A 27920-nucleotide genomic window follows, 5' to 3' on the forward strand; every position below is an offset into this window, starting at 1 on the left:
TCTTCCTTGGCTCTAAAAACTTGTCTTCTTTTAAATGAAGGAACTTCCAGTCTTTAAGTTGATCAGTGCGTCTGATGAAAGATTGAATCGGACTGTAGTCTCCTGGTGAGATGATTATGTAGATTTGTGTCTCATCAGCATAACTAAGATATTAAGATATTTAGTTATTTTTCATAATTTGAGTGAATGGGAGCATGTAGACGTTGAACAGCAGTGGCTCCAACATGGAGCCTTGGGGAACTCTACAGGTTATTTTAGTTTCTTAGATTTATAGGTACCTATAGACATAAGGTTGTCCTTTTTAATTGGACTTAAATCACTTAATGGCTGTGCCATCAAGTCCCACCCAATTTTTCAGCTCATCTAGTTAAGATTTTATGGTCAACTTTGTCAATAGAAATCCAGTTACAGCAGGACTGAATTGTTGCTGCTATCTGTGCTCTATCGGATGTCATTTAAAACATTAACTAGAGCAGTCTCAGTGCTGTGGTGTGGCTGAAAACCTGACTGTTGAAAGAGCTTTTTCTGTCATCTTATTAAAGTGGAACTATTATGTGCATTTCAGGCTAATTTATTTTTATTTCTGAGAAGACCAGAAGGGCTGGGATTGATCGAGTTATTGTCACAAATAGCTTTTACTTCAGACCGACCCTCTCCGTAGGCTGTCAGATCAGCCTGTGGGCAAAAAGAGTGGATTGAGACTCTTCCGCATTAAGCCCCGCCTCTGCACTACATCGGGAGCGCGCACCACACCTGCTTTCGGGCGTCATTGTGACATCTCATAAACAGAAGGATTACGCTAATATGAACTCAATAAAAAAACCCAAACTACAATGTCAACACATAGCATACAGCCCTACATGTTGGAACCTGAATCAGACCCTGAAAATGAAGTGGAAAACAGCAACCCACAGCAACGAATGCAGCAGGATGTCTCTCTTTGGTAAACTCACCAGCCATCGTTGGAAATAACTTTATCCCACGTTTTCCACCCGCCTGATGTATTTGTACATGCCCTTGTTAACCAGTAGAAGGTAACCAATCACCGAACCTTATCCCCCGGAACGTCACAAGGATTTTGAAGTAGAAAAAAACTCCCTAAAACGACGCGTTTTTTCATCGCCATGGAAACCGAACAGAGAGCGTGCTGGAACTCAAACTCAAACATGCGTTTAGGTGATAAAAACAGTGTCGTTCACATGTCTGATGAGGATTCAACACTGTAACAACTGTAAAATTGTAAAACTCGAGATACCATAATAGCACCCCTTTAAGAAACGGGGGGTTTGATGTCGGCCTGTAGCTGCTCATGAATGATGAGTCCCAGTATTCTGCTTTCAGTAGTGGCTTAATGACAGCTGTTTTTAGACATATGAAGTAGACATGTTTACAGTCTGTATTTATTCAGACTCTATATAAGGGTATTACACTGGGTTCTACAAGATCCGCAATCCAGCAGGTTTTCCGTGTAGCATCAAATAAATCAAATAAATTGATCTAACAGCCTATCAGGTTCTGCACAAAGACTCATTAGTTAGATTTAGGTGTGTTGAAGCAGAGATATAAAGGAAACCTGCAGGATTGCCGATCATTTAGGGCTGAGTTGAATACTCCTGGTTTGTATGGTAAATCCACAATGATTGATCCATGACAATACCATTATTTGTTTCAGATTTGCACAAGTAGATAGTTTTCACTATCATGTTGCAAAGAAACTTTTATGTTTGACCAGGAAATGATGACAAAGCCACTTCGTGTCAAAGTTTGGCAAATCAAATTGACAGTAATGTCCCATCAGGAGCAGCCAAAAGTCAACAAGTGAGCTGGAAGTTGTTCTTTTTTGTCTGTTCCTCTAAACTGGAATAAATCCAGGAGAATGTTGGCACACAGTGGAGCCAATCCCGAGCTGAGTTGGGTTTTTGAGGATAAATGGTAGCAAAATAACTTTACAGGAAGAAAAGGTTTGGACCGTGTTCATCAAGCAACATCAGACACACTTAGACCATCCAGTCCAGAGTGGGATGTTGGTTTTTACTATTTTCCATTTGTTTTACAACAAAACAGGATTTTTCTGTTTTAATTTTAAATCAGACTAGAACCAAGCATGTATTCTTCATTGTTTCCTTTGTCAGGTCCCCAAACCCAGCGGTGTGAAGAAAGGCTGGCAGCGAGCATTCGCCGTGGTTTCTGATTGCAAACTCTTCCTCTACGACATCCCAGAGGGAAAGTCCACCCAGCCGGGTGTGGTGGCCAGTCTGGTTCTGGACCTCAGGTAAACCTACTGGCTACTCGTGTCTCAGGAATCGGGTCAGGATGACATGCTGTGGCTTTGATTTGAACAAACTGTCCTCTATTTCAGAGACGAGGACTTGGCCGTCAGTTCCGTGTTGGCATCAGATGTGATCCACGCCACCAGGAAGGACGTCCCCTGCATCTTCAGGGTAGGAAACCCCATCCTGTCCAAACCGCCATCTGGGCCCGGCCCGTTCTCCAATCTGATTGTTGTTATTCTCATCAGGTGACGTCCTCACAGCTGATCTCGCAGCTGTCCTCTGTGTCCCTGCTGGTCCTGGCAGAGAGTGAGGCGGAGAAGAAGAAGTGGGTCCGGATCCTGGAGGGTCTGCAGAGCATCTTGACCAAGAACCAGCTAAAGAGCCAGCAAGTGCACGTTCTGCACGAGGCCTACGATGCCTCGCTGCCCATCATCAAGACCACACTCTCTGCCGCCGTTCTCGGTCAGTCACAGAACAGGGTTGTTGGTCACGTTAGACTTGGTTATGACCAGGATCTGGTCTCATGTTCAGCTTAGCTGGACCTACAGATTGATCAGTTTAATCTCATTCAGTCTTGGTTTGATCATTTCTGTCTGCAGATCGGGAGAGAATCGCTTTGGGAACAGAAGACGGGCTGTTTGTGGTCGAGGTCACCAGAGACGGTGAGACACACACTTAGTGACATTTCTAGAGAGGGACTGGTAGATGGACAGAAGGACAAGTAGGACCGTTGCTGGAAGACAGATGGATGACAGGTAGACCTTTAGATAGACAGCTGGACCTGTAGACGGACAGGTGGACCTATGGATGGATAGTTTAGCCGTAGACATTTAGGTAGACCTATAGATGGACAGCTGGACTAGTCAATGACAGGTAGACCTATAGATGGACATTTTCACCTGTAGACTGACAGGCAGACCTATAGATGGACAGCTGGGACCACTAGATGACAGGTAGACCTATAGATAGACAGTTGGACTTGTAGACGGACAGGTAAACCTTTGGATGGACAGTTGGACCTATAGACGGACATGTAGACCTATAGGTGGACAGTTGGACCTATAGACGGACAGGTAGACCTATAGATGGACAGTTGGACCTGTAGACGGACAGGTAGACCTATAGATGGACAGTTGGACCTGTAGACGGACAGGCAGACCAATAGATGGACAGTTGGACCTGTAGACGGACAGGCAGACCAATAGATGGACAGTTGGACCTGTAGATGGACATGTAGACCTATAAATGGACAGTTGGACTTATAGACGGACAGGTAGACCTATAGACACAGTTGAACCTGTAGACAGACAGGTAGACCTTTACATGGACAGTTGGACCTGTAAACGGACCGGTAGACCTATAGATGGACAGTTGGACCTGTAGACGGACAGGCAGACCAATAGATGGACAGTTGGACCTGTAGATGGACATGTAGACCTATAAATGGACAGTTGGACTTATAGACGGACAGGTAGACCTATAGACACAGTTGAACCTGTAGACAGACAGGTAGACCTTTACATGGACAGTTGGACCTGTAGACGGACTGGTAGACCTATAGACACAGTTGGACCTGTAGACAGACCGGTAGACCTTTACATGGACAGTTGGACCTGTAGACAGACTGGCAGACCTATAGACACAGTTGGACCTGTAGACAGACAGGTAGACCTTTACATGGACAGTTGGACCTGTAGACAGACAGGTAGACCTATAGATGGATAGTTGGACCTGTAGACGGACAGGTAGACCTATAGATGGACAACTGGACTAGTCAATGACAGGTAGATCTATAGATGGACAGTTGCACCTGTAGACAGACTGGCAGACCCATAGATGGACAGTTGGACCTGTAGACGGACAGGTAGACCTATGGATGGATAGTTTAACCTGTAGACATTTAGGTAGACCTATAGATGGACAGTTGGACCTGTAGACGGACAGGTAGACCTATAGATGGACAGTTGGACCTGTAGACGGACAGGCAGACCAATAGATGGACAGTTGGACCTGTAGATGGACATGTAGACCTATAAATGGACAGTTGGACTTATAGACGGACAGGTAGACCTATAGGTGGACAGTTGGACCTATAGACGGACAGGTAGACCTATAGATGGACAGTTGGACCTGTAGACGGACAGGTAGACCTATAGATGGACAGTTCGACCTGTAGACGGACAGGTAGACCTATAGATGGACAGTTGCACCTTCAGACAGACAGGTAGATCTATAGATGGACAGTTGCACCTGTAGACTGACAGGTAGACCTATAGATGGACAGTTGGACCTGTAGACTGACAGGTAGACCTATAGATGGACAGTTGGACCTGGAGACTGACAGGTAGACCTATAGATGGACAGTTGGACCTGGAGACTGACAGGTAGACCTATAGATGGACAGTTGGACCTGGAGACTGACAGGCAGACCTATAGATGGACAGTTGTGACCACTAGATGACAGTTAGACCTTTGGATGGGCAGTTGGACTCATAGACGGACAGGTAGACCCTGTAGGTGGAGAGTTGGACCTGTACACTGACTGCAGTGACCCACCTTCTTCTCTCTGCAGTTATTGTTCGGGCCGCCGACAGTAAGAAGGTTTGTCAGATTGATTTGATCCAGAAGGAAAAGATTGTCGCTCTTCTCTGTGGTCGTAACCGCCATGTGCACCTTCACCCCTGGGGGGTTCTGGAGGGTGCAGAGTCCTCCTTCGACATCAAGCTGACGGAAACTAAAGGCTGCCAGGCTCTGACCACGGGTGTGCTCCGACCTGGAGGCCCCGCCTGCCTGCTGGCTGCCGTCAAACGTCAGGTCAGAAAAGTAGACCTCTGGTTCTGAAACCGTCTCTGTTCTGAAGCGGTCAGTCCTGACTCCGTGGTTCCATCTTGCCCCCCCAGGTCCAATGCTATGAGATTACCCGAGCAAAGCCTCACCATAGGAGGTTGTGGGAGGTGCAGGCTCCTGGGGTTGTGCAGTGGTTGGGGATGCTCCGGGACCGACTCTGCGTAGGGTATCCATCCGGGTTCGCCCTGCTGGCCCTGCAGGGGGAGTCTTCCCCCATCAGCTTAGTGAACCCGGCCGACCCGTCCCTGGCCTTCTTGGCTCAGCAGCCTCTGGACGCCCTCCACGCCCTGGAGGTCGGGTCCAACGAGATGCTGCTGTGCTTCAGCCAGCTTGGTGTCTACGTGGACGGACAGGGCCGCCGGTCCCGAACCCAGGAGCTGATGTGGCCCGCCACACCGCTCGCATGCTGTACGTCTTACTTGTCAGTTCCTGCTTGAGTTGTTTGTGGGTGTCGCCTGGTTTGACACCTGTCTGTCTCTTGTTAGGCTCTAACTCCTCCCACCTAACGGTCTACAGTGATTATGGGGTGGACGTTTTCGATATTCACACCACAGAGTGGGTCCAGACCATCTCCCTGTGCAAGGTAACCAATCACAGCTCAGTACTGTCAGGCGACTGTTTCCAACCTGTTAAATTTTGGTTCCGTCACTGTTTTCAGATTCGACCTCTGAATGTTGAAGGGACACTAAACCTGCTGAGTTCAGAACCACCTCGTCTGATTTACTTTAAGAACACCTCATCAGGTAATCGCACCTGATGCACACACCTGACCCCTCACACACACCGTCATGCAGAAGCTCATGTTTCTCCTCTTCTCTGTCAGAGGGCGACCTCACAATCCCGGAGACGTCGGACCACAGCCGAAAGTTGATGGTCCGAACTCGCAGCAAAAGGAAGTTCCTGTTCAAGGTTCCTGAAGAAGAAAGACTGCAGCAGAGGAGGTGACTCAGCAGAACGCTAAACTGACTTGGCAGAACGCAAAGCTGACTCGGCAGAATGTTAGACAGACTCAGCAGAATGTTAGACAGACTCTACAAAATGCAAAACTGACTTGGCAGAATGCTAAGGTAACCCTGCAAAATGCTGAACTGACTCGGCAGAATGCTACACCGACTCAGCAGAATGCTACACCGACTCAGCAGAATGCTACAACGACTCGGCAGAATGCTACAACGACTCGGCAGAATGCTACAACGACTCGGCAGAATGCTACACTGACTCGGCAGAATGCTACAAAGACTCTGCAAAATGCTAAACTGACTCTGCAGAATGCTATGGTAACCCTGCAGAACCCTAAGCTGACTCGGCAGAACGCTAAGGTAACCCTGAAGAATGCTAAACTGACTCAGCAGAATGCCAGACTGACTCGGCAGAACGCTGAGCTGACTCGGCAGAACGCTGAGCTGACTCGGCAGAACGCTAAGCTAACACTGCAGATTGCTAAGCTAACACTGCAGAATGCTGAACTGCCTCGGCAGAATGCTAAGCTGACTCAACATAATGTTAAACTGGCTCAGCAGAACGCTAAAGTAATGCTAAAAGTGCTGTCAGCTCAAAAAATCAGTGATTCGGCGTATTAAAAATGATGAAAAAAGTGAGCAACTGATTTTTTTTATTCGTCTAACATTTTTTCTTGTTCATGAGTCTGTTTACTTTTTAATACTTGTTTGTTTACTGTGGTCATCTGTTTGTTTTTGTTTACTGTTTATGTTTGTGCATCATCAGGGAGATGTTGAGGGATCCTGAGCTCAGGTCCAAGATGATTTCTAACCCGACCAACTTCAACCATGTGGCCCACATGGGACCTGGAGACGGCATGCAGGTCCTGATGGACCTTCCTCTGGTAACTCTTCTTCTCTGCTCCTCCTCCTCCTCCTCTTTCTCCCCCTCCCAGCATGTTCTCCTCCCTCACCTCATCCTGGACAGCTCTGTTCATCACACTGACTCCTCCTCTCTTCTCTCCTCTTCCATCCCCCTGTCTCACCTTCCTCACCCCTCCTCCCTGGTGTTCAGGTTGGTGATCTAACCTCCCTCTCACCCTCCCCATCTCCCTCTCCCTCCTCCTCCTCCTCCCGTCACACCCTCATCTCCCCCCCTTCCAACTTTGAGCACGTCTATCACATGACGTCGGCGTCGGCCGGCGCCTTCTTGCAGAAAGAGGCCTCCTCTTGCTTCTCCTCCCAGCAGAGTCTCCTGCAGCCTTCCTCCTCCTCTTCCTCCTCTCCCTCCATCTGCTCTCTGGGAAGGGTAGGCCACCTTCTCTCTTTTCCTCCTCCTCCTCCTCCGTCAGTGGCCAGCTGTTCAGGTCACATGACAACCTCTCATGTGACTTGAATGCGGCCACCGGGTTTATTGATCTATTGATTGATTATTAGATGTGTGAAGACATCCTAAAAATCAGGATTAAAAACTGCTGCTGGTGATTGACTGATCAATAAATCTGACCTTCATCCTCCCTTTAAAGTTGATTTTGATCCTTTTGATCTGTCCTGTACGGCGACCAACCCGGAACACGCACCGACCTGAGAGGACGGGTCCAAAATCCAGAACCCGAGTCCTCAGAAAGACCGCTTTAACCATTTTCCTGTTTGTGTTTGCGTAGAGCGTGATGCCTTCTTCTCAGGAGGACCTCGCAAAAGATAAGCCCCGCCCACTGTCCAGCATATCCCGGCAACAGAGGAGCAAGTCTCATATCACTCGCACAGCTTCAGGTAAACTCTCAGCCTCGTCTTCATCCTGAACAGAGGTGTTTCACGCCGTTAAGCTCTGGCGTCATCGTTTATTGTGTGTTTATTGGTTCAGATTTTGGGGGCGGAGCCTCGACACGGAGCACCTGTGAAGCGGACCAGGACCTGGACAGAGAGGTAAGACAGGTGTCGACTGTCAAAGGTGTCAAGAGTCAGAAACAAAACTCTAATTATCCATCTCTCTCTCTCCCTCTCTCTCTTTTTTTCTTTCTCTCTCTGTTTCTTCATTTCTTTCTTTCTGTCTTTTTCTCCTTTCTTTCTTTCTTTCTTTTCCTCTGCTGTCTCTCTCTCTTTCTTTCTCTTTCTTTATTTTTCTTTCTCTTCATCTCGCTCTTTATCTTTCTTTTTTATTTTTCTCCATTTCTTTCCTCCTTTCTTTCTCTTTATTTCTTTATTTCTTTCTTTCATTTTTTCTCTTTCTTTCTTCCTCTTTCTCTCTCTTTATTTCTTTCTGTCTTTTTCTTTCCTCTTTTTTTCTAATTTTTTTCTTTCTTTACTCATTTCTTTCTCTCTTTCTTTCTTTGTCTCTTTCTTTCTCTTTATTCTTTCTTTCTTTCTGTCTCTTTCTTCCTTTGTCTCTTTCTTTCTTTCCTTTTTTCTTTATTCTCTTTTTTTCTTTCTCTTTCTCTGTCTCTCTCTCTCTCTGTTTTGGTTTTCTCATCCAGCCGGATTCAGATTCCACCAAGCACTCGACGCCCTCTAACAGCTCCAACCCAAGCAACCCCCCCAGCCCCAACTCCCCCCACCGCAGCCAGCTCACCCTGGATGGTCTGGACTTTGATCCCTGAAATACCGCCCCCACAGAATGAACCAATCAGGCTGCAGACTGAAAGTTTAGCTTTTAATTTGAAAATTTTGTAGTGGCGGGGTGTCTTGAATTTCCTGCTGCTTTTATTTTTGGTGAACTTTACCTGCTGGGAAGCCCCACCCCCTTTTTTTTTTTTTTTTTTTTTTTAATCCCTGCTGATGGCCATTGTGTGATGACCTTTACCTGATTGGCCATTGGACCAGTCACTTCCTGTTCTTCTTCTTCTGTATTAAATAACTTCCTGTTGAGCTGTAGCATGCGTTAGCTGCTGAGCTAACTGTGGCTAATTCCTGACAGACGGGAGGTTTCACTCTGAAGAAAAAAAACACTGTATTAATTCATTTTAAAGTTTTGTTAAAGTTGCACATCATCATCATCATCATGGTTGTTGTTGTAGAAAAAAATCATTAATTTTGTCAGTGATGATCTTTCCTTTGCCCCTCCCCCTCAGCCTGACTCGCCCCCTGCTTCGGTGGGGCAGGTGAGTGGCGTCACACCTGAACACTACTGCTTTTTGTTTCTTCCAGAATCACCAGTAAAAGAATCTTTGTAATGATAAAATATTAGCAGCCAAAAACCACAATAAACCAAGCGAAAGAGAATCCAAGCCTCCGTGTCACACCTGGGAACACCTGCACGGGTGAACTGCATCTGCAGATGTAAACAAGAATTGCAGAGTCCAACTCCATCTGAAAGGTAAATTGTACCTGAAGAAGTAAAGTGGACCTGCAAACAAAAGCTCAACCTGCACAGGTAAATGACATCTGACAGGTAAACTGCACCTGAAGAAGTTAAATACACCTGTACAGGTAAATGAGACTCGTTCAGATTAACTGTACCTGGAAGGTAAAATGCACCTGAACAAGTGCAAAGCACCACCACAGTTAAACATGAAAAGGTTAACCTCACCTGCACAGGTATACTTTGCACCTGGACAGGTATACTCTGCACCTGTAAAGGTATAGTCTACACCTGCATAGGTACTCAACACCTGCACAGATATACTCTGCACCTGCACAGATATACTCTGCACCTGCACAGGTATACTCTGCACTTGTACAGGTATAGCCTACACCTGCATAGGTACTCTGCACCTGCACAGGTATACTCTGTACCTGTGCAGGTATACTTTGCACCTGCACAGGTATACTCTGCACTTGTACAGGTATAGCCTACACCTGCATAGGTACTCTGCACCTGCACAGGTATACTTTGTACCTGCACAGGTATACTCTGCACCTGCACATGTATAGTCTGCACCTGTAGCTTTTCATGGTAACCTTCAAAGATGAACATCATTCAACAGTTTTGTTTTTCCTTTCGGAGATTCCCAAACTGCCTGGAATATCTGGAAACTGACGCATCATCGCCGTTGAACTGCTTTCATTTCTTCCTCATCTGAATATTTTACTGTCTCCACCTGCAGCAGGTGATGCTCTCCATGTGACCCCTGCAGCTGCTGCAGGTATTTTATCCCAGCTGAATCTCCTCTACGTTTCCCTCTCCAGTAGCAGTGATGGAGGCGGAGCTTCCCGACTCTGGACACCTCCGCTGTTGTTACCTGTGTGTCTTCAACATGTTCAGCCCTGAAACATCTGCATCAGTAAAACATGAAACAGCAACTAGTCCAGATGTTTCCAGCAGGGGGCAGCAGAGATCTGAACATGGTTTATGAGAACTGAGCAGGTTCTGTGGGTTTAATCCTGTAGAACTAAAACTAAATCTGGTTTCAGCAACATAAAAGTCTCCAGAGTGGAAACAGCTGACAAGGCTCCTGTTTGTCGCGACGCAGATCGTGGTGAGAAGCGTCCAATCAGAGGTGAGTTAAGACGTTTCAGAAGTTCACTCCAGGAAGCTGGGTCACGGTGACACTGATATGCACATGCTCAGATAAGACTCCTCACATCTGCTGCTGTGTTGCTGACAGGCTGGAGGCTGGAGGTGTGTTACCTGATCCAAACAGCTGACAATCCGCTGCTGATGGGAATTTATAACATACTATCAAACTTTAAATAAACTTTATTTGCATATCCGCTGTCTCCTCGTGCAGCTCAGGATGCGGGTTTGGATCCAAGTCAAGATTCAATTCAATCAGTTGGTTTATTTAATTAGGCTGTTTATTTCATATTGGCTTAAATTGATGCCCTGAGGTGACGTCATCGTAAAGTAGGTCTGTCCAAATAAAGCCGAATTGAATTTCCGACCATTAAACTTCCAGCTTAACTTTCTCCCGAGGTGGAGAAAGTTAATTCACAGCTTCTGTTTTCCATCATGTGACCGTTGTTTCGCCACCATAAACCGACTGGTACCTTCCAACACACCGACCATTAAGGTGCATCATCGCTGATTCAGAGAAACTAAAGAAGAAGGGATAAAACCACAGTCCACATCAGACTGACTTTTACAGTCTGGAGGGATCTCCGAGGAGAGACAGAACGCTGGCTTATCAGTCGTTAGGCCTCTGCTGAAGTTCAGTGGTGTTTTAAACTTTACTATCAAAGTTTATTTAAATCCCACCGTTTTACTTTACTGCCAAACTGGGACCCAACTACTTTCAATTTTTATTTAAACCTTCACCTGAAGTGTCACTCTTAAAACATTTAAGTTTATATTAAACTTCACATTTAAAAGTCAAATGTCAGTCTGAAACTGGTCGCTTTAAAACTTTATTTAGAATTTAATATCAAACAATATTTGAACTTTCATCTGAAGATGTATTTAAACATGAAATGAAATATACTTTATTAAGCCCTAAAGGGAAATTCAATATAGCAGTAGATGATTAACTAGAGGAGGTTTTGTTCCGGAGGCTGCTGGCAGGAATCAAAACATCCTTTTAAAACTTTATCTTTTAAATTCATTTTAGACTTTACTTAAACTTTACTGTCAAAAGCTGAAACTTTGCTGCCAAATTTTATTTAAACTTCTATCTTAAACTTTATTCAAAAATCACTTTTAAACATTTAAACTTTCACATTTAAGTTTATTAAACATTCCATCTGAACATGTAATTATGACTTTATCTCAACTTTAATGTAAAACTATTAAAACTTTAATTGAAAAATTTATTAAACATCCATTTTAAATCTCATTTCAATGTCTTTTAAACAACTTTTCAAACTATTTAAACTTTATTTTCTGAATGTGTGAATTCAAGCTTCGATCTGAAACTTTAAACATTAATTTCTAATTTAATTTAAATAACGCTTTTAAACTTTGTTTCAACTTTACTTTTAAACTATTTAGATTATTTGCTCACACTGAGACAAAATAAGTGACAAAAAATACCTCTTACCTGCTCAGGTTAAAATCTGCAGCTGATGTTGAGGTGAAGAATGTAAGCAACTGGATGCAAAAACAAGACTGCGGTGAAACTGCTAAAATTCCTTGTTGCTGTGGCAACACCGTGACCTCACCAGCGAGGTCAGCAGCCTCCAGCCAACTTCAGTCTGTTTTTTTCATATTTAATTCACTTCAGTCATCAATCATTCATTAGACCCTCAGTTGTGTCTGACAGGCGTTAATGATGGATGAGTTAGTCTGCTTGTTTATACACCGAGTCAGCCAATCAGAGAGTCCGCATGAGAGCCAGGTGACAGTAGAGCCAATCAGAGCGTCCGTATGAGAGCAGAACCGATGAGACGGAAGCTGAAATCAGGTCAGAATAAAAACAGATGGATGTTTTTACTCTGACTTGATGAAGTCCAAGACAAGAAGCTGAAAGCTTCCATCTCTGCTTCTTGTTGTCATGGTGATGAGGTTTCAGCATGTTGACAACAAGGCACGTTGAATTTATCCAAAAAGCAGATTTAAATCACATAAACAACATTTCAAACTAAATAAGATGATAAAATGTTGAAATGAAAGAAGAAACAAAACATGGTTTGTGTTTATTTACACGTAAACAACAATCACGTGTTTATTTACACGTAAACAACAATCACGTGTTTATTTACACGTAAACAACAATCACGTGTTTATTTACACATAAAAAACAATCGCACGACCAAATCTCTTCATCTGAACTCGATGTGACCGTTTGTCTTCAGCTTTCTAAAAGAAAAAACAGGTGATTCACACTTCCTGTTCACATGCGTGAACTCTGAAGGAACTTCCTGTCTGAGTGTCAGTGAACAGGTTTGAACTTTAACCTTCGCTCTTTGTACCCAACATCATCATCATTCTCATCCTCATCATCATCAGCAGCATGTCTTCAGGTCAACATCAGCAGGTCTCCACGATGATCATATCACCTGCTGCTGAGCATCAAATCCGAGTATCAATCGATCTCCACCTAGTTAGTGTTTGGTTGCCATGGTTACAGGTTGTGAAATGTTCTGGTGACAAACAGGAAATGTTTCAGAGACAGGAAGTCACTGCTGAGTGTTTGCACAAAAACTGTGTGTGTGTGTGTGTTTGTGTGAGAGAGAGAGAAAAATGCGGTTGGTTATCATCTCTTTTATTACCAGATGTTATGATGCAAGTTCTATTCTATTCTACAGTCATTTAGCTATTCTATTCTATTCTACAGTCATTTAGCTATTCTATTCTATTCTATTCTATTCTATTCTACAGTCATTTAGCAGACGCTTTTATCCAAAGTGACTTACATATGAGAGTGAGAACAACACAGGCATGAAATCAAACAGTAGGGGACATTGTAGAAAGGTGCTGGTGGACTGTCCAGTTGGACACAGGTTCTTCAATGAAATGCTACAGGAATTTTTTTGTTTGGTTTTTTTGTTTGTTTTCTCCCTTCCCACCCCATAATATCACCTGTGTTAAAATACAAATAATTAATACCATAAAGTTTGTTGCAAAGAACTGGGCTAAGTTCTCCAACTTTCCAATAAATATAACTATACTAAGTGTTGAAGTGCTCCTTGAAGAGCTGAGTCTTCAGCTTGCCCTTAAAAGTAGACAGGGACTCTGCAGAGCGGACAGAGTATGGGAGATCATTCCACCATCGTGGCACAACAGAGGGAAAGAGTCTGACTAGTGATTTAGTCTTATGTATTGGTGGTAACACCAGTTGATGGAAAAGGGGCGGGGCCAACATCAGTCTCTCCAGAGGCTGCATCAAGCATGTTGTAATTTTCCTGAAACGTCTGCAGAAACGCATCAAAACTAATTTTCAAACACTTTTACACAATGATGAGTGACGGTACAGATAGATGGAGGTCTCATAGATGGTTGGTGCCACAGTGTCACAACAAGCCAGGCAATGTGATGGTCCTCTTCAGGTGGCTGAAAATGTGAAAATGGTAAAGGAAACAAAAAAAAAAAAGTATGTATTTTTAACTGATTTTCTGTCGTGGAAGATGAAAGGGCCATAAAGTAATGTCAAATGTCAAACTGTTCTCGCTAACGACCCTTTATTTAGCGTCTTCAAGCTTCTATTTTAGCTTAATTTAGCATTTATGAATTATTTAAATTACAGCTGGATGTGTTTAAGCATTACCTTCTTCTGTAAAGGGGAGAGAAAATGCAGGACAGGTGATTGCAGGAAGCAGCGATGCTAACATGTAGCATAGCAACAAAATGAGGAGAAACTAAGCTAGAAACATTAGCATCCAAATCAAACACAGTTAAAACTCCAAACAGTTTCGTGCAAATGGAAGAAAAACATACAAAAACATCTGTCTCATCAGCGTGGGACATAAACCATGTTTTACTTGTAATGTTTGTGGTTAAAAGTTTTATTTCAGCTCTAAAAACTCTGACTCTGCTCGTGTTTCAAATGAATCATGAAGGCTCTGGGAGTTTCCACGGTGATCAGAGTCCTGCTTGTTTCCATGGTGATGAAAGGGGTGATAGTAATCACTGTTAAACTATAATCAAACTACAATAAATTTTCCTATCGTTTACTGTCTTGGGGTGTCCAGGTGTTCATCATCATCATCATCAGCTTCTCTTAAAAATATTTGTGAAACTGCTCAGGTTCCCTTTTTCCAGCTTTAGTTCCTCATCAGACATGACATGATGAACTGAGCTGCTGTCTTCTAAATTCCCCTGAGAGTATTGAGTTCTTATAGTGAGAAATCTTATATTTTATATATACTTTACATTTTCTGCGGCGTTCAAGGTGAGTTTAGTCTGACGCAGCAACACGTGTGGAACAACCTCATGTCTCAGCTTTTTTGTAGAGACCGAAGGTCAAATTCACAAAGAGCTGAAATACACACTGAATTTGTGCTTAAAAAGCTGATTTTATTTGGCCTGAAAAACGTGCATAATCAACGTAGTTTGTCAATTATTTTAAATAAAATCACAGACTTACAATTTGTGAAGATTTCTTGCCCAAGTTTGCACATTGCTATCCTGCAACATCTCTGTCATGAATTCACTGAGAAGAGACTTAAAATAATCAGACCCAAGACAGCCAATCACAGTGTCGGGTAACATGACATCATCCATAGCAACGGGGTAAACTCCGCCCCTTCTCTCAGCTTGACTATTCTCTCAGCGACTCAGGAGACGTTACTCTCAGCAGCTTTGTGAAGAGGTGTAAAGAAGGAGCTCTTAGCTAAAATGTTTTAGTGCTATTTATGAATCTTAGCACTGAGATAAGATCACTTATAAAAATTAATCAAATGAGATTGTTTCCCAGCAATACTTTTTACAACGCTAAGCCACTGACTGGCTTAACTAACTACAGTAGCTAGTTGGGTGGATGCCACAAATCTGCTTTTATAATAAAAACATATTAGAAATACCTCAAAATTACTAATTTTTATTCTTTTTAACTCTTTAAAGCCAACTTTAAAAAATAAAATGTCCATTTTAAAAAAAACCTGTTGTGTATTTTTAGTTTATGACCAAGCGATAGCTAAAATTATTGTCATCTTCTGAAGAAGAGCATGAAGTCGTGAACAAAAGCTTTTCCAGCAAAGTTTTGTACCAAAAATGGCCCATACCACTACACTCCTTGTTTTTTTAAATCTGCCTAACACTAACCCCCCCTCCTTTACCTTTTTCATATAATGGTATGATCGTAAACTTTCCTCGCTTGTGATTGGCTGCATTGAAATAAAGTCCCTCCCCTTTTTATTTGGCCGTTCCGTGGGAACAGGCCGGATGGAGAAAAAACAATGTTGAGACATTTATTGAAATTGTGACAAAAGTTGGTCGTTTTCAATGAACCAAAGAGGGTTTTACATCATCATACTTTCACAGTGCATCAGCTCCCATTATATTAAAAAACCATACACACATAAATATATTAATACATAGAATTAAAAGTTTTAAAAAAAAAAGGAAAAGTACAATAAACAAATTAAATATAAAAATATATAGTTTTTTTTATACTAAAAAAAAGCTAAATATATCAAAGCACCTGGGACAAATGGCCGACATAAAATCTTTTTATGCAGTTTGGTGATTTTGTTCAGTAAACATTAAGTAACAAATATCAAATGGAAATAACTTAATTCAAATTGCACAAACCTTTATATAAATGTTTGTCCAAGTCTCTGGCACATTCACACCAGAGGAATTTGTGTGTTTCGGAAGGAATTTCACACATTTACTTTGCTTTTAAACTAAAAACTACCTGAACAACTTCATGCTGTTACAACAACTGATGTTACACAATATTCCTCAGATATTTCCTGGATATTCTCAGGAAAACCCCCTAACTTGTCCTGTGTTATTTCCTCTCTGCTGCAAGCAAACAGCAGAAGATTCTATTTTTTTTATTTTTTTTTTTTACTTTATTTATCCCAACTTGGGAAATTTAGTAGTTGCAGGCTCCATGTACAATTGTGTTGATAACACAACAGAACAGTATAAAATTAAAAAGTATTTGCAAAACAGTTGAGAGGAGATAAATAACATTCGTGACATTGGTAACATTGGTCTAACATTGCTAACATACGTGATGTTATCTAAGACACAAGGAAGAAGCAAACAGTCTTATTGAGCAAAAATAATTGCAAGTGAACCAAGATCCGCTTGAAATCTTGGTTTCAAGCGGATCCTAGTTTGCTTCATTAGTCAATGTGAATGAACGTTCACACTACTCCAAACAAACTAATACTGGAAAAAACGGACTAAGGTTCATTTTACAGTGTAAATCCCCCTTAAATCTCATTATTTATGCTCTTTTTATGTACGTAATTTGGTACGTCTGTTTCAAATTACGCAGTCCTCGTACATCCATGTATCCTTTAAGTTGGCGGGGTTGTATTGCAACACATCCACTCGAGGGCTGCGCAATGTTCACCTCATCAGCGTATATAAAAAGATGGGTGGAGCCTCCCTGACGTTGCCCCCCCCCCCGTACATTTCTGAAGAATCAAACTCAAGCTGCCTGCAGCTAAGAGCTAACCTGGAGCTAATGGAAGCTAACCAGTTAACGGAGGTAGGCGAGCCAAAGTTATCTGGTTAAAAATCCGTGGTAGTGCTTCACTCTGCCATTTAGCTGCAGGATACTGGATACCTTTCAGTCAAAAAGACACGCCCCTAATTATGCAGAATTATAAAACATTAACAGATGAATTACACACACACCACTCAAACACACACTTACAGTTGCAATGAAGGTAAACCTGACCTATTAAACATTTGTACCAGGCTGTAAACATGTTTATTTCTGCTGTGAAGTTGGTCTTTATAACAAGGGAGTCGATGGGGATTTACTCTTTTTTTTGGAGCCCCGAGTAGATGATCAGGGAACTGCAGTTTATTGGCACTTCCCATAGACTGTATATAAAAAGATGGATTGACTCCGAGCTGCCTTTAGCTAAGAGCTAACACGGAGATAACAGGAGCTAACGGAGGTAATTGAGCTCAGCTAAGTCACGTTGTTAACCGGCTAAAAACCATGGTTGTTTTACGTTCTTCTTACTTGAAGCGGGAGATTGGGATCCTGTCAATCAAAAGGACACGCCCCTAAATATGCTGATCTTCGAGATTAAATTACTTTTAAATGGGCGAGTTAGAAAAAATTTCACTCCCCCACGGTTGTCATGAAGGTAAACCTGACCTGTTAAACCTAAAATGGATTTTTGTACCAGGCTGTAAACATGTTTATTTCTGCTGTGAAGTTGGTCTTTTTAACATGGGAGTCTATGGGGATTTGTTCTGTTTTGCAGCCCCTAGTGGATGAAGGGGGAACTGCAGTTTATTGGCACTTCCGCATAGGCTTCACTTTGGTTGCCGCTTAGTTCACCTTCAAGTTCAAACGTCAGTCTCAGACAATAATAAACTTGACAACAGTGGAGAAGATTGTGAAAATGTACATCCTAAGAAAGAAACGAAGAAGGCCACTCGTTCAAAAACATCATTGCTTCTTCTTCGTTACTTGTGCTGGTTGTACATCAGTTTTTCTGCTCGATACTGCCCCCATGGTTTCTGGTGGTACTGCTCCGTTTGCTGCGTGAAGGGAAACAAACCGTATCCATCTCTTAAACCTCTTAAAAACAGTTTTTTCTGGAGCGCAGATGTTGAGCTTTGGACCTTTTCAGGTCTTGCAGATTGTTGTTGGTGTTCGTGCTGCTTGTCTCTCCGTCTCTGTCCCGAGTTCAATGGACTTATTGGACGGCTGGATCTGGTTCTGGCTGCTGTTGGATGGCGGTGCAAGCCGGGTCCGGCCGCAGACCTGCTTCAGTCCTCGCTGCAGGTCTTTCCGGATGTTTTTGCTAGACAGGACATAGAGGATGGGATTGACGGCGCTGTTGATGGTGGACAAGCCGAGGGAGATGGTGTAAGGGGTGTAGAGGGTTTTCTGCAGCAGACAGGCGGCGCTGTCGAGCTGGGGCAGGTGGAAGGTGATGGCCCGGACCAGAAGGATCAGGTGGTACGGGGCGAAGCAGACCAGGAACAGAAGAACCACGGCGACCGCCAGCTGTCGGATGCGGCGCTTCTGGCCGCGCTGTAGCCCCGTGCTGCGCTGCACGTTGGCCAGAACACTGCGGTTGGTCGCCACAAGCAGCAGCAGCGGCAGGAGGAAGCCGATGACGAAGCGGGCGTAGTTGAACCCCGTTACCGTGGCGCTGTTGTGACTCGGCTCAAAGCAGCGCTGCATGTCCTTAACAGCAGCGCCATCGGCAGCAGCGCCTTCCTTCATGGTGAAGACGGGGACGTGTCCGACAGCTACCACCACAACTATGGCGACCACGACGTACGCGGCATGCCGCTGCCTCCGCAGGCCACGAGACTCCAGGCTGTACGCCACGGCGACGCAGCGATCGCAGGAGATGCAACACAGCAGGAAAATGCTGACGTACATGTTTGTGAAGAAGATGAAACCCGTCACTTTGCAGGCGCCGGAACTCCAACGCCAGCAGTGACCACTGCTGACATAGTCCGCCCACAGCGGCAGCGTGCACAGGTACGTCAGGTCGCACAGCGACAAGCCCCACAAGTACACTCCCAGAACGTTCTTCCGCCGCACCTGCAGCCAGGTGAGGAGCACCGTCAGCAAGTTGGCAGGAACGCCAACCAGCAGCACGCCGCTGTACAGCAGCACCAACGCCAGGCGGCCATCGTTGTACGGCAGCTCGCACTCCGTCGTGTTCAGGTTGGCCGTCGGGGAGATCGTCTCCGTTACCGGCAACATGACGGCCAATCAGATCAAAGCTCTGTCTCTGCAGGAAGCCAATCAGATCAGAGGACGAGTCTGCAGAGGCGGCCAATCAGGCGAGAGGATTCACACCTGCACAGAAAAAAAGAAAAATATTTTAAAATTGTTTTTTTTTCTCATGTTGACTTTATTTCTTCATTTATTTTTTCCCGTTTTTACAGGAGTCATAAGTTAAATGTTCTGTGATGTTGGATGTGATAGTTTATCATAATCATCATCATCATCATCGCTGCAGACGAAGAGCTGAGCTGAAAGATGCTGACAGAAACGTTTCACCTGAAGCTTTGCGGTCTGTTTGAGGTTTTCCTGCACATTTCTGACACGTCTCCTCTGACTAGATGTGAGATTTTCTCAGAGGAAGTTCACAGTTCAGACAAAAGTTCAGCTGTGATCAGACCAAAATAATCAATCAATCTTATTGGTCAGCTGTTAGAAGATCTGAGACAGAAACCGGTTTAAAACCAGTTGAGTTAAACTGGTTTCAGTCGGTCTCACAGTAATAATGAACTTTAACTCATTCATGACGTTTCAGGATGAAAATCATCATCAGTCACGTGATCGTTCTAATCATTAACTAATCGATGAGGGAGATGTTGCAAGAAGAGAACCAGAACCGAGTCTTACCGGAACCGCAGCAGAACTCCATCAGCACCACCTCCCAGGTAGAAACCCTCCGCGGGCTCGCGCTCCGTCCGTCCCTGTCCGCGTGCTGATTCTGAATGAAGTGATGCGACGTCACCTCCCACGAAGCTTCGCGAGTCACGTGGTTGCCGACTGCGGTCTTTTTTTTTTTTTAAACAAAACTTTATTTAACTTAAACAAGGTTACAACAAACTGACACAAAAATAGAAAGGAAAAAAAACATCAATGTTTTATTAATCAGTTTCATTCAGTCACGATTTATTAAATGTCTGAACAATAAGAAGAAATAACTTCTGATCAGTCAGAGGTTACATTAGAAATGTTAAAACATGTTTTTACATGAATAACTTTCAGATTTGAAGTTTATTTCCATCTGTAAAAGAAAAGAATCAATTTTTTTTTTCCCGAAGTTTCTGTAAATTTCAGGTGATTAAAGAGATTTGTCTTCATGTAAACCAGGAGAATCCTGAAACGGACTTATTTAGCCTGTTGGTGAGGTTTTCCAGGAGACCCAGGACGGCTGGTCTGGGAATGACTCTGGACCCCCGGGACCAGCTGGAGGGATGGTTTGTCTGAAATGTTTGTTCCAGCTGAGCTGTGGTTGTACTGCAGGCTGCACATCAAAACATCCTGACATGTAAACATCGAGATGATCCAACCTCTGCAGCTGGAAAACAGACCTGGACGATCACACCATGCTGCCTCCTGCTGAAGACAACTGGATCTGCTGCCGTCCTCATCAGGACTTATGCTAGACCAGCACGAGACCCACAGCTGGATGCTTGTTCACCCAAATCAGCCAATCAGATGGCAGGATTTAGTCACGTTGATGTGATGAAGTTCAAACTGAGCATCAGAGTGAGGAAGGAAGGGGATTTATGGTTGTTGGTCTGAGTCTTACTGGGATTATCTCCAGGATTTCCAGAGAATGGTCTGAATAAGAGGAAATATCCAGTTGTCAGAGGAGACTGGGCAGACTGGTTGGAGATGACGCAACACGTCCAACATGGACAGCAGCATCATCCGACGTTCTTCATGACGTGTTTTTACCATCATCATGATGAGGTGGAACGGGAGATTCTCATGGTGATGAGGTGGAACGGGAGATTCTCATCGTGATGAGGTGGAACGGGAGATTCTCATCGTGATGAGGTGGAACGGGAGATTCTCATGGTGATGAGGTGGAACGGGAGATTCTCATGGTGATGAGGTGGAACGGGAGATTCTCATGGTGATGAGGTGGAACGGGAGATTCTCATCAGGATGAGGTGGAACGGGAGATTCTCATGGTGATGAGGTGGAACGGGAGATGGTAACATGGTGATGAGGTGGAACGGGAGATGGTAACATGGTGGGATGTTTTCATAAGTTTTGTGTAACTGTGTGATGCTTCTTGTCAGTATGAAGCTAAATGTTTCAACCATCTTGAATCTGTGACGTCGAAGGAAAATAAGGGTCCAACTCGGTACTTTAACGGACCTCCAATGAGATGGTTTTTTTTTATTTTTTTTTTAATTGTTTTTCTCTTTAGGCATGTAAACAATGTGAAATAAAGCACTTCATGCTGACCTTTAACCTGACAGCATGACGACATGACAGGATCAGACGTGGTACTGGCGTCTGCGTCTCAGCAGGTGAGCCGTTACCTGTCCCACTTTTTATTTCTCGGGTTTATAGAAAGTCTCTCAGGAATGTTTAATCGCTGACTCAGCGACGACTCGTCAGAAAACTGGGCTCGGAACCAGAACTCCTGTTGCAGGAACGCAGACGTTGAAGCTGATTGGCTGCTTCAGCTCTCATGGTAATGGTGAGCCTCTCTTCGGCAGGATGATGTCATCAGTTTTTCCAGCGGATTTGCTGCAACAGAAGAAGAAACAGTTGAGCTGGGTAGCATGATGATGATGATGATGATGATGCTCTTCCTCACCACGTTGTTGAGCAGCTGGTCGATCTTCCTCTCCTCCGCTGACCCTCGCTCCACCTTCCCTCGGTATCCTAGCAACAGCTGTCTGTCCTTCATGTCCCGGTATGTCTGATTGGTTGACAGAAAATGGATTACTGATACAACGATGGCCCCGCCTTGCATGATTCTGATTGGTCCAGAGGGTTAATGTCAGCAACCAATCACAGAGCTCGGTGAGTGTGAACCTACATTGATAACGATGTCGTGACATTTATGTTTCTGAGCCAAACTGATCCTCATCTCCGCATCGTCAACAAGTTCGATGTACTCCTGCAGCACCTGCCGGGAATCAATCAAACCATCAGTGGTCAGTAATCAATGCCCCCCTCACTGCAGCCCCCCCCCCCCCCCCCCCCCCCCCCCCCCCCCACACACACACACACACACACACACACACACACACACACCTTTGTGGGGGCGGAGTTTTTGTGCAGGATGTCGACGACTCGATGGAAGCTTAGAGGAGACTTCTTCTTGGTGAAGCCGAGCCAGTTCCTGCTGGTGAACAGAGCGTCCACGTCCATCCACGCCTTCAGCTTCGCCCTTGCCGCCAGCGCCGTCACAAAGAACTGCTTCTCTGAGATCTGAGTCAAAGATGGCGGTCGTCAGGGAGGCCGAAGCAAATAGTTTAACGTCCAGCAGTCAGAAAAAACAAATGTCACCTTAAACGTCTGACGGATGTTTAACGGACTGCTGTAGGTTCCCTGCAAACACACAATAACGCACAGTTACACCACTGGGATTGATCCAGTACAAACAAACCAGTTCATCTGATCCAGTTCAATGGAACCAGTTTATCTGATCCGTACAAACAAACCAGTTCATCTGATCCAGTTCAATGGAACCAGCTCATCTGATCCAGTACAAACAAACCAGTTCATCTGATCCGGTTAAGATGAATTAGTTCATCTGATCCGGTTCAAACAAACCAGTTCATCTGATCCGGTTAAGATGAATTAGTTCATCTGATCCGGTTAAGATGAATTAGTTCATCCGATCCGGTTCAAACAAACCAGTTCACCTGATCCGGTCCAGCCAAACCAGTTCATCTGATCCGGTTCAAACAAAGCAGTTCATCTGACCTTGTTCAACCGAACCAGTTCACCTGATCCAGTTCAGCCAAACCAGTTCATCTGATTCAGTTCAAACAAACTAGTTCATCTAATCCTGTTCAGATAAACCAGCTTTTCTGATCAAGTACAAACAAACCAGTTAATCTAATCCAGTTCTCTTGAACCAGTTAATCTGATTCAGTTTAATTGAACCACTTCATCTGATCCAGTACAAAAAAACCAGTTAATCTAATCCGATTCAGACAAACCAGTTCATCTGTTTTTATAATACAGTTCAAACAAACCAGTTTATCTGATCCAGTACAAAAAAAAAAAACCCAACAGTTAATCTGATCTGGTTAAACCAAACCACTTCAACTGATCTACATCAACAAAACCAGTCAAATGAATCCAATTCACCTGATCCAGTACAACTAATACAACTAATCCAGACATCCTGAACCAGTTAAATCAGGAGTGTCCAGCTCTGGTCCTTGATGGGCACAATGCTGCAAGTTTTTCATGTTTCCCTGCTCCAACACACCTGACTCAAATGAATCAGTCATTGTGCAGAACTTCATTGGCTGCTGGATCTATTTAACAGAAGCCAGGTGTGTTGGAGCAGGGATACATGGAAGACCTGCAGGACAGTGGCCCCCGAGGACCGGCGTTGGACACGCCTGAGTTAAACTAACCCAAACTGGACTGGTTTAGCTAAACAGGATCATCTGAGTTAATAAAATAAAAAACTAATCTGAATCAGCTGACACAGGGAACTGGTTCCATTTAAACCAGTACAGAACTGTGTCTGGATCCGGACCAGCCTGGTTAGGTTGATCTGGCGCTAACCTCGGGCTCGGCGTAGTGGTACAAGCAACAGTAGTACAGCGTGGTGACCAGCGGCATGTTGAGGATGGAAGCTCGTCTGGGAAACTTCTGGAAGATTTCCACCTTTCCTCCTCGCTCCGCCTGACCATCTGCTGCCTAGCAACGACACGGAGGGACAGAGCCGGGTTCAACATGAGAGTCGGGTTCATCGGACCATCAGTGTGTTTACCAACATGGAGAAACACTGGTTGAGACTGGGATTTAACTGTTTGAACTGGGTCTGATGGCGACAGCAAACAGGTTTAGTGGCCAACAGTTCTGTTCTTGGTGGCGATTTAGATGGAAGTCAGACTTTTTTACTGAAACTGATCAGAGACATTGATCAGGATGTCTTTACACACAGAACCGGACCAGATGAAGAACTGGTTTCTGACCTCCACGACGATCTGCCGCTCCAGTAAGGTGTAATGGTCCTGAACGTGAGCCAAGTCCTCAGCAGAGAACGGAAGACTGGAGACAAACAAGGTTCAACAAGCTGTAAACAAACATCTGGACAGAAAACAGCAAGCTGTAAACAAACATCTGGACAGAAAACAGCAAGCTGTAAACAAACATCTGGACAGAAAACAGCAAGCTATAAACAAACATCTGGACAGAAAACAGCAAGCTGTAAACAAACATCTGGACAGAAAACAGCAAGCTGTAAACAAACATCTGGACAGAAAAAAAGTTAAATGTAAACATATCTGGACTGTAAAACATCTGGACAGAAAACAGCAAGCTGTAAATAAACATCTGGACAGAAAACAGCAAGCTGTAAACAAACATCTGGACAGAAAAAAAGCTAAATGTAAACATATCTGGACTGTAAACAAACATCTGGACAGAAAAAAAGCTAAATGTAAACATATCTGGACTGTAAACAAACATCTGGACAGAAAACAAGATGTAAACAAACAAAACAACATATCTCTGATCCAGCAGCAAGAACTTCCTCCCTCCCTCGTCTCCTCCAGGTGTTGCTTACCTGAGACAGCTCTTCAGGAAGTCCCGCCTCTTGTTGTCATCTGTGATACTCAGGTGATCTTTATACTGGAGCAGCTGCACAAAAACATCAACATCCTGTTTCCAAACCAACTAACCAGTAAAACTGAATACTACTGAATACTGCTGATGAGTACATACCGTTACATCCTCCAGTCTGCCGAGGGCTCTGAGGGACAGGAGGAAACAAGATGTTAATGAGAAAAAACAGATCTCAGGTAGCACAGGTGTGTCCAGATGTGTCTCATGGAGCTAACAGATGTGTCTCGTGGAGCTAACAGATGTGTCTCGTGGAGCTAACAGGTGTGTCTCGTGGAGCTAACAGATGTGTCTCGTGGAGCTAACAGGTGTGTCTCGTGGAGCTAACAGGTGTGTCTCGTGGAGCTAACAGGTGTGTCTCGTGGAGCTAACAGGTGTGTCTCGTGGAGCTAACAGGTGTGTCTCGTGGAGCTAACAGGTGTGTCTCGTGGAGCTAACAGGTGTGTCTCGTGGAGCTAACAGGTGTGTCTCGTGGAGCTAACAGGTGTGTCTCGCGGAGCTAACAGGTGTGTCTCGCGGAGCTAACAGGTGTGTCTCGCGGAGCTAACAGGTGTGTCTCGCGGAGCTAACAGGTGTGTCTCGCGGAGCTAACAGGTTTGTCTCGCGGAGCTAACAGGTTTGTCTCGCGGAGCTAACAGGTGTGTCTCGCGGAGCTAACAGGTGTGTCTCGCGGAGCTAACAGGTGTGTCTCGCGGAGCTAACAGGTGTGTCTCGCGGAGCTAACAGGTGTGTCTCGCGGAGCTAACAGGTGTGTCTCGTGGAGCTAACAGGTGTGTCTCGTGGAGCTAACAGGTTTGTCTCGTGGAGCTAACAGGTGTGTCTCGTGGAGCTAACAGGTGTGTCTCGCGGAGCTAACAGGTGTGTCTCGCGGAGCTAACAGGTTTGTCTCGCGGAGCTAACAGGTGTGTCTCGCGGAGCTAACAGGTGTGTCCAGACCTGAGCAGCTCCAGCAGCAGACTCTGGTCTCCCGTCTCAGTCAGGTAGTGGATAAAATGTCTCAGCGCCGTCTGTCTGGACTCCAGCTCCCGAAATAAAACCTCTGAGCAGCAAAACAAAGTCAGAGACCCAGTCCAGGATCAGGATTTCAGGTCCAGGATCAGGATTTCAGGTCCAGGATGAGGGAAACTCACCTTTACACAGAGTCCTCTTTAGGTAGATGAGAACCTGGAAGCGAAGACGGAGTCGGTTTGGTTAATTTGCTCTGAGAGTTAAAGAATGAGAGAGTGCTGAGTAGGCAGTTACCGCGGTGATGACGTTTCCATCGTTGGCGACGACAGCGAAATCCAGCAGGAGCAGCTTGTCCTGCAGAGACCGGAACTTCTCCAGAGACACCGCCTGCAACACAAACACCCCACACAGGTCAGGTACGCCCAAGTACCGCATGGGTCGGGTACGCCCGAGTACCGCACGGGTCGGGTACGCCCGAGTACCGCACGGGTCGGGTACAGCGAAGTACCGCATGGTCTGGTACAGCGAAGAACTACGAGGTCAGACAGGAAGCCGTTACCTTTCCCTGCTGCAGTCTCTGCACCGTCTCTTCAGGCGACCAATCACCGACGTAGTCCTGACATCAGAAAGAGTGACATCATCATCAGCACGTCAGAGTGATGTAATCAGATTATACTCCTGCTGCTACCTTGTACTCAGATTTTGGTTTCCGGAGCTCGGGGGCGAAGAGCCTGACAGACGAGTCGCTGAGCGCTGCAAGAGAAGAAGAGTCAGACGTGCGTTCGTCTCTCCTTCATCATCCTTCCTCCATCAGACTCACCGTCAGAGAAGTTCTGGAAGTTTCCTGTTTTGGTTTTTCCTGCGGACAGACAAACGTCACGTCATCAGGTTCCGCCTCCTGTCTTCGTCATGTGACCTGATCACCTGTCTCACCTTTGAACAGAGAGCTCAGAGAGAGTCCTGATTGGCTCTTGCTGATGGACGGCGTGTCTGCTGGGATTCTGGGGAAGGCGGGCTCTCTGTCCGTCCTCTGATTGGACGCCGCTGTCTCTTTGACCGACCAGGAGATGCCTGAGGGAAACAGGCGCCACGCGTCATGGCCTTACAGCCAATCACAGACCAGGATTCTGCACAGGTGAGAAGACAGGTGACTTACTGCCCACTGGCTCTCCACTCCAGCTGACCTTCTCCACGTCATCTTCATCATCATCTTCCTCCACCAGTCGCCGGATGCTGTTCACCGCCTGCTTGGACTCCTTCAGCTGAAACACAGCACACCTGAACGTCACACATGAACGTCACCCAGGTCTAGTCCCGGTCCAGGTCCAGGTCCAGTCTCGGTCCAGGTCCAGGTCCAGTCCCGGTCCCGCTCCTATCCCAGTCCTGATCCTATCCCGGTTCAGGTCTAGTTCCGGTTTAGTTCCAGTCCCGGTTTAGGTCCAGTCCAGATCTAGGTCGAGTCCAGGTCCAGTCCCTGCCCGGTCCAGTCCAGGTCCAGTCCCGGTCCAGTCCAGGTCCAGGTCTTACCCGGCTGAACTCGTCATCTTCATCATCGAAGGTGAAAGCGTGACACTTGGAGCTGTTCCAGTAGTCTTCCTCATCTGCCTTACTCTTCATCATCTGGGACAGTTTGAATGAACTTTATTTGCACTTTCATGTCAAACACAATGCGGCATGCTAACCTGCTAGCTTTTGATGCCAACACAAATATAATTTAGTCTGATGACAATAGGTCTATGTCATAAATTTATGCTGATTATACAGTCAGCTGTTTCCTGAGGATGACTATGAGGATGATGAAGACTCGCTGTACGTCATGATTAGCATAATAGCACTAGGCTATCAAAAACATCCGGATTTAACCTTTTTTTCCGTCTGGAAAAAGGCGGAAACAGTGACGTAATTGCACAAATACATAACCGGAAAAACAAAAATCACAAACCGCGAAAATTATTATTAGTAATCGACCAGAATCGATCAGCTGTTTTTACCTTCAGATGCGACAGCTCTTCTTCCTCGCTGACGGAGGCTTCACTGCTTCCGACCGCGCAAGGGCTTCTGGGAGTTGTAGTTAACACGGTGCGCTGAACACAACGGGAGTCATCCGGTGTAAACAGGATTAAGTCTGACTTTTTAGTTCTTTT

General features: G+C 44.9%; 3 protein-coding genes across 6 annotated transcripts in view; 1 reads left to right on the forward strand and 2 right to left on the reverse strand.

The window, feature by feature from the left end:
• Positions 1 to 9262, forward strand: part of cdc42bpb (CDC42 binding protein kinase beta (DMPK-like)) — a 37096-nt gene extending 27834 nt beyond the window's left edge. For 2 of the 4 annotated variants that reach the window (XM_079255280.1, XM_079255281.1), the window contains 14 exons: positions 2133 to 2272; positions 2360 to 2441; positions 2519 to 2735; positions 2873 to 2935; positions 4846 to 5087; positions 5174 to 5528; positions 5606 to 5703; positions 5779 to 5863; positions 5944 to 6061; positions 6846 to 6963; positions 7134 to 7367; positions 7723 to 7831; positions 7923 to 7984; positions 8533 to 9262. In XM_079255280.1, the coding sequence (XP_079111406.1) occupies positions 2133 to 2272; positions 2360 to 2441; positions 2519 to 2735; positions 2873 to 2935; positions 4846 to 5087; positions 5174 to 5528; positions 5606 to 5703; positions 5779 to 5863; positions 5944 to 6061; positions 6846 to 6963; positions 7134 to 7367; positions 7723 to 7831; positions 7923 to 7984; positions 8533 to 8655 (2046 nt within the window). In that variant the 3' untranslated portion in view covers positions 8656 to 9262. The remainder of the gene's footprint in view (positions 1 to 2132; positions 2273 to 2359; positions 2442 to 2518; positions 2736 to 2872; positions 2936 to 4845; positions 5088 to 5173; positions 5529 to 5605; positions 5704 to 5778; positions 5864 to 5943; positions 6062 to 6845; positions 6964 to 7133; positions 7368 to 7722; positions 7832 to 7922; positions 7985 to 8532) is intronic. The other 2 variants (XM_079255282.1, XM_079255283.1) reach the window with 1 other exon arrangement.
• Positions 9263 to 18138: 8876 nt separating this feature from the next.
• LOC306767623 (putative G-protein coupled receptor 132) lies at positions 18139 to 19236 on the reverse strand (the record flags this gene model as incomplete). Its single annotated transcript, XM_079255697.1, has 1 exon — positions 18139 to 19236. One exon carries the CDS (start codon positions 19234 to 19236, stop codon positions 18139 to 18141), a length of 1098 nt encoding a protein of 365 aa, XP_079111823.1.
• Positions 19237 to 20179: 943 nt separating this feature from the next.
• Positions 20180 to 27801, reverse strand: vipas39 (VPS33B interacting protein, apical-basolateral polarity regulator, spe-39 homolog). The gene is made up of 18 exons (XM_079255912.1): positions 27768 to 27801; positions 27304 to 27396; positions 26933 to 27038; positions 26710 to 26847; positions 26597 to 26635; positions 26465 to 26529; positions 26336 to 26392; positions 26071 to 26163; positions 25959 to 25992; positions 25765 to 25867; positions 24931 to 24958; positions 24773 to 24846; positions 24180 to 24255; positions 23767 to 23901; positions 22528 to 22569; positions 22273 to 22449; positions 22055 to 22144; positions 20180 to 21934 (listed from the first exon to the last, which is right to left on the reverse strand). Exons 2-18 carry the CDS (start codon positions 27394 to 27396, stop codon positions 21692 to 21694), a joined length of 1593 nt encoding a protein of 530 aa, XP_079112038.1. The 5' UTR covers positions 27768 to 27801; the 3' UTR covers positions 20180 to 21691.
• Between the last annotated feature and the right edge of the window lie 119 nt (positions 27802 to 27920).

This window comes from Telmatherina bonti, assembly GCF_933228915.1.
Source record: "Telmatherina bonti genome assembly, chromosome: 16".
NCBI classification, from domain to species: Eukaryota; Metazoa; Chordata; class Actinopteri; order Atheriniformes; family Telmatherinidae; genus Telmatherina; species Telmatherina bonti.

What these genes read in the sequence shown, in the direction of transcription:
- vipas39 (XM_079255912.1), bottom strand. Translation starts at nt 27,396, where the DNA reads ATGATGAAGAGTAAGGCAGATGAGGAAGACTACTGGAACAGCTCCAAG. An exon ending in CTGCTGCTGGAGCTGCTCAG is followed by an intron (nt 24,959 to 25,764) that starts GTCTGGACACAC and finishes CCTGTCCCTCAG; the next exon opens with AGCCCTCGGCAGACTGGAGG. An exon ending in AAAACTCCGCCCCCACAAAG is followed by an intron (nt 22,145 to 22,272) that starts GTGTGTGTGTGT and finishes GATTCCCGGCAG; the next exon opens with GTGCTGCAGGAGTACATCGA.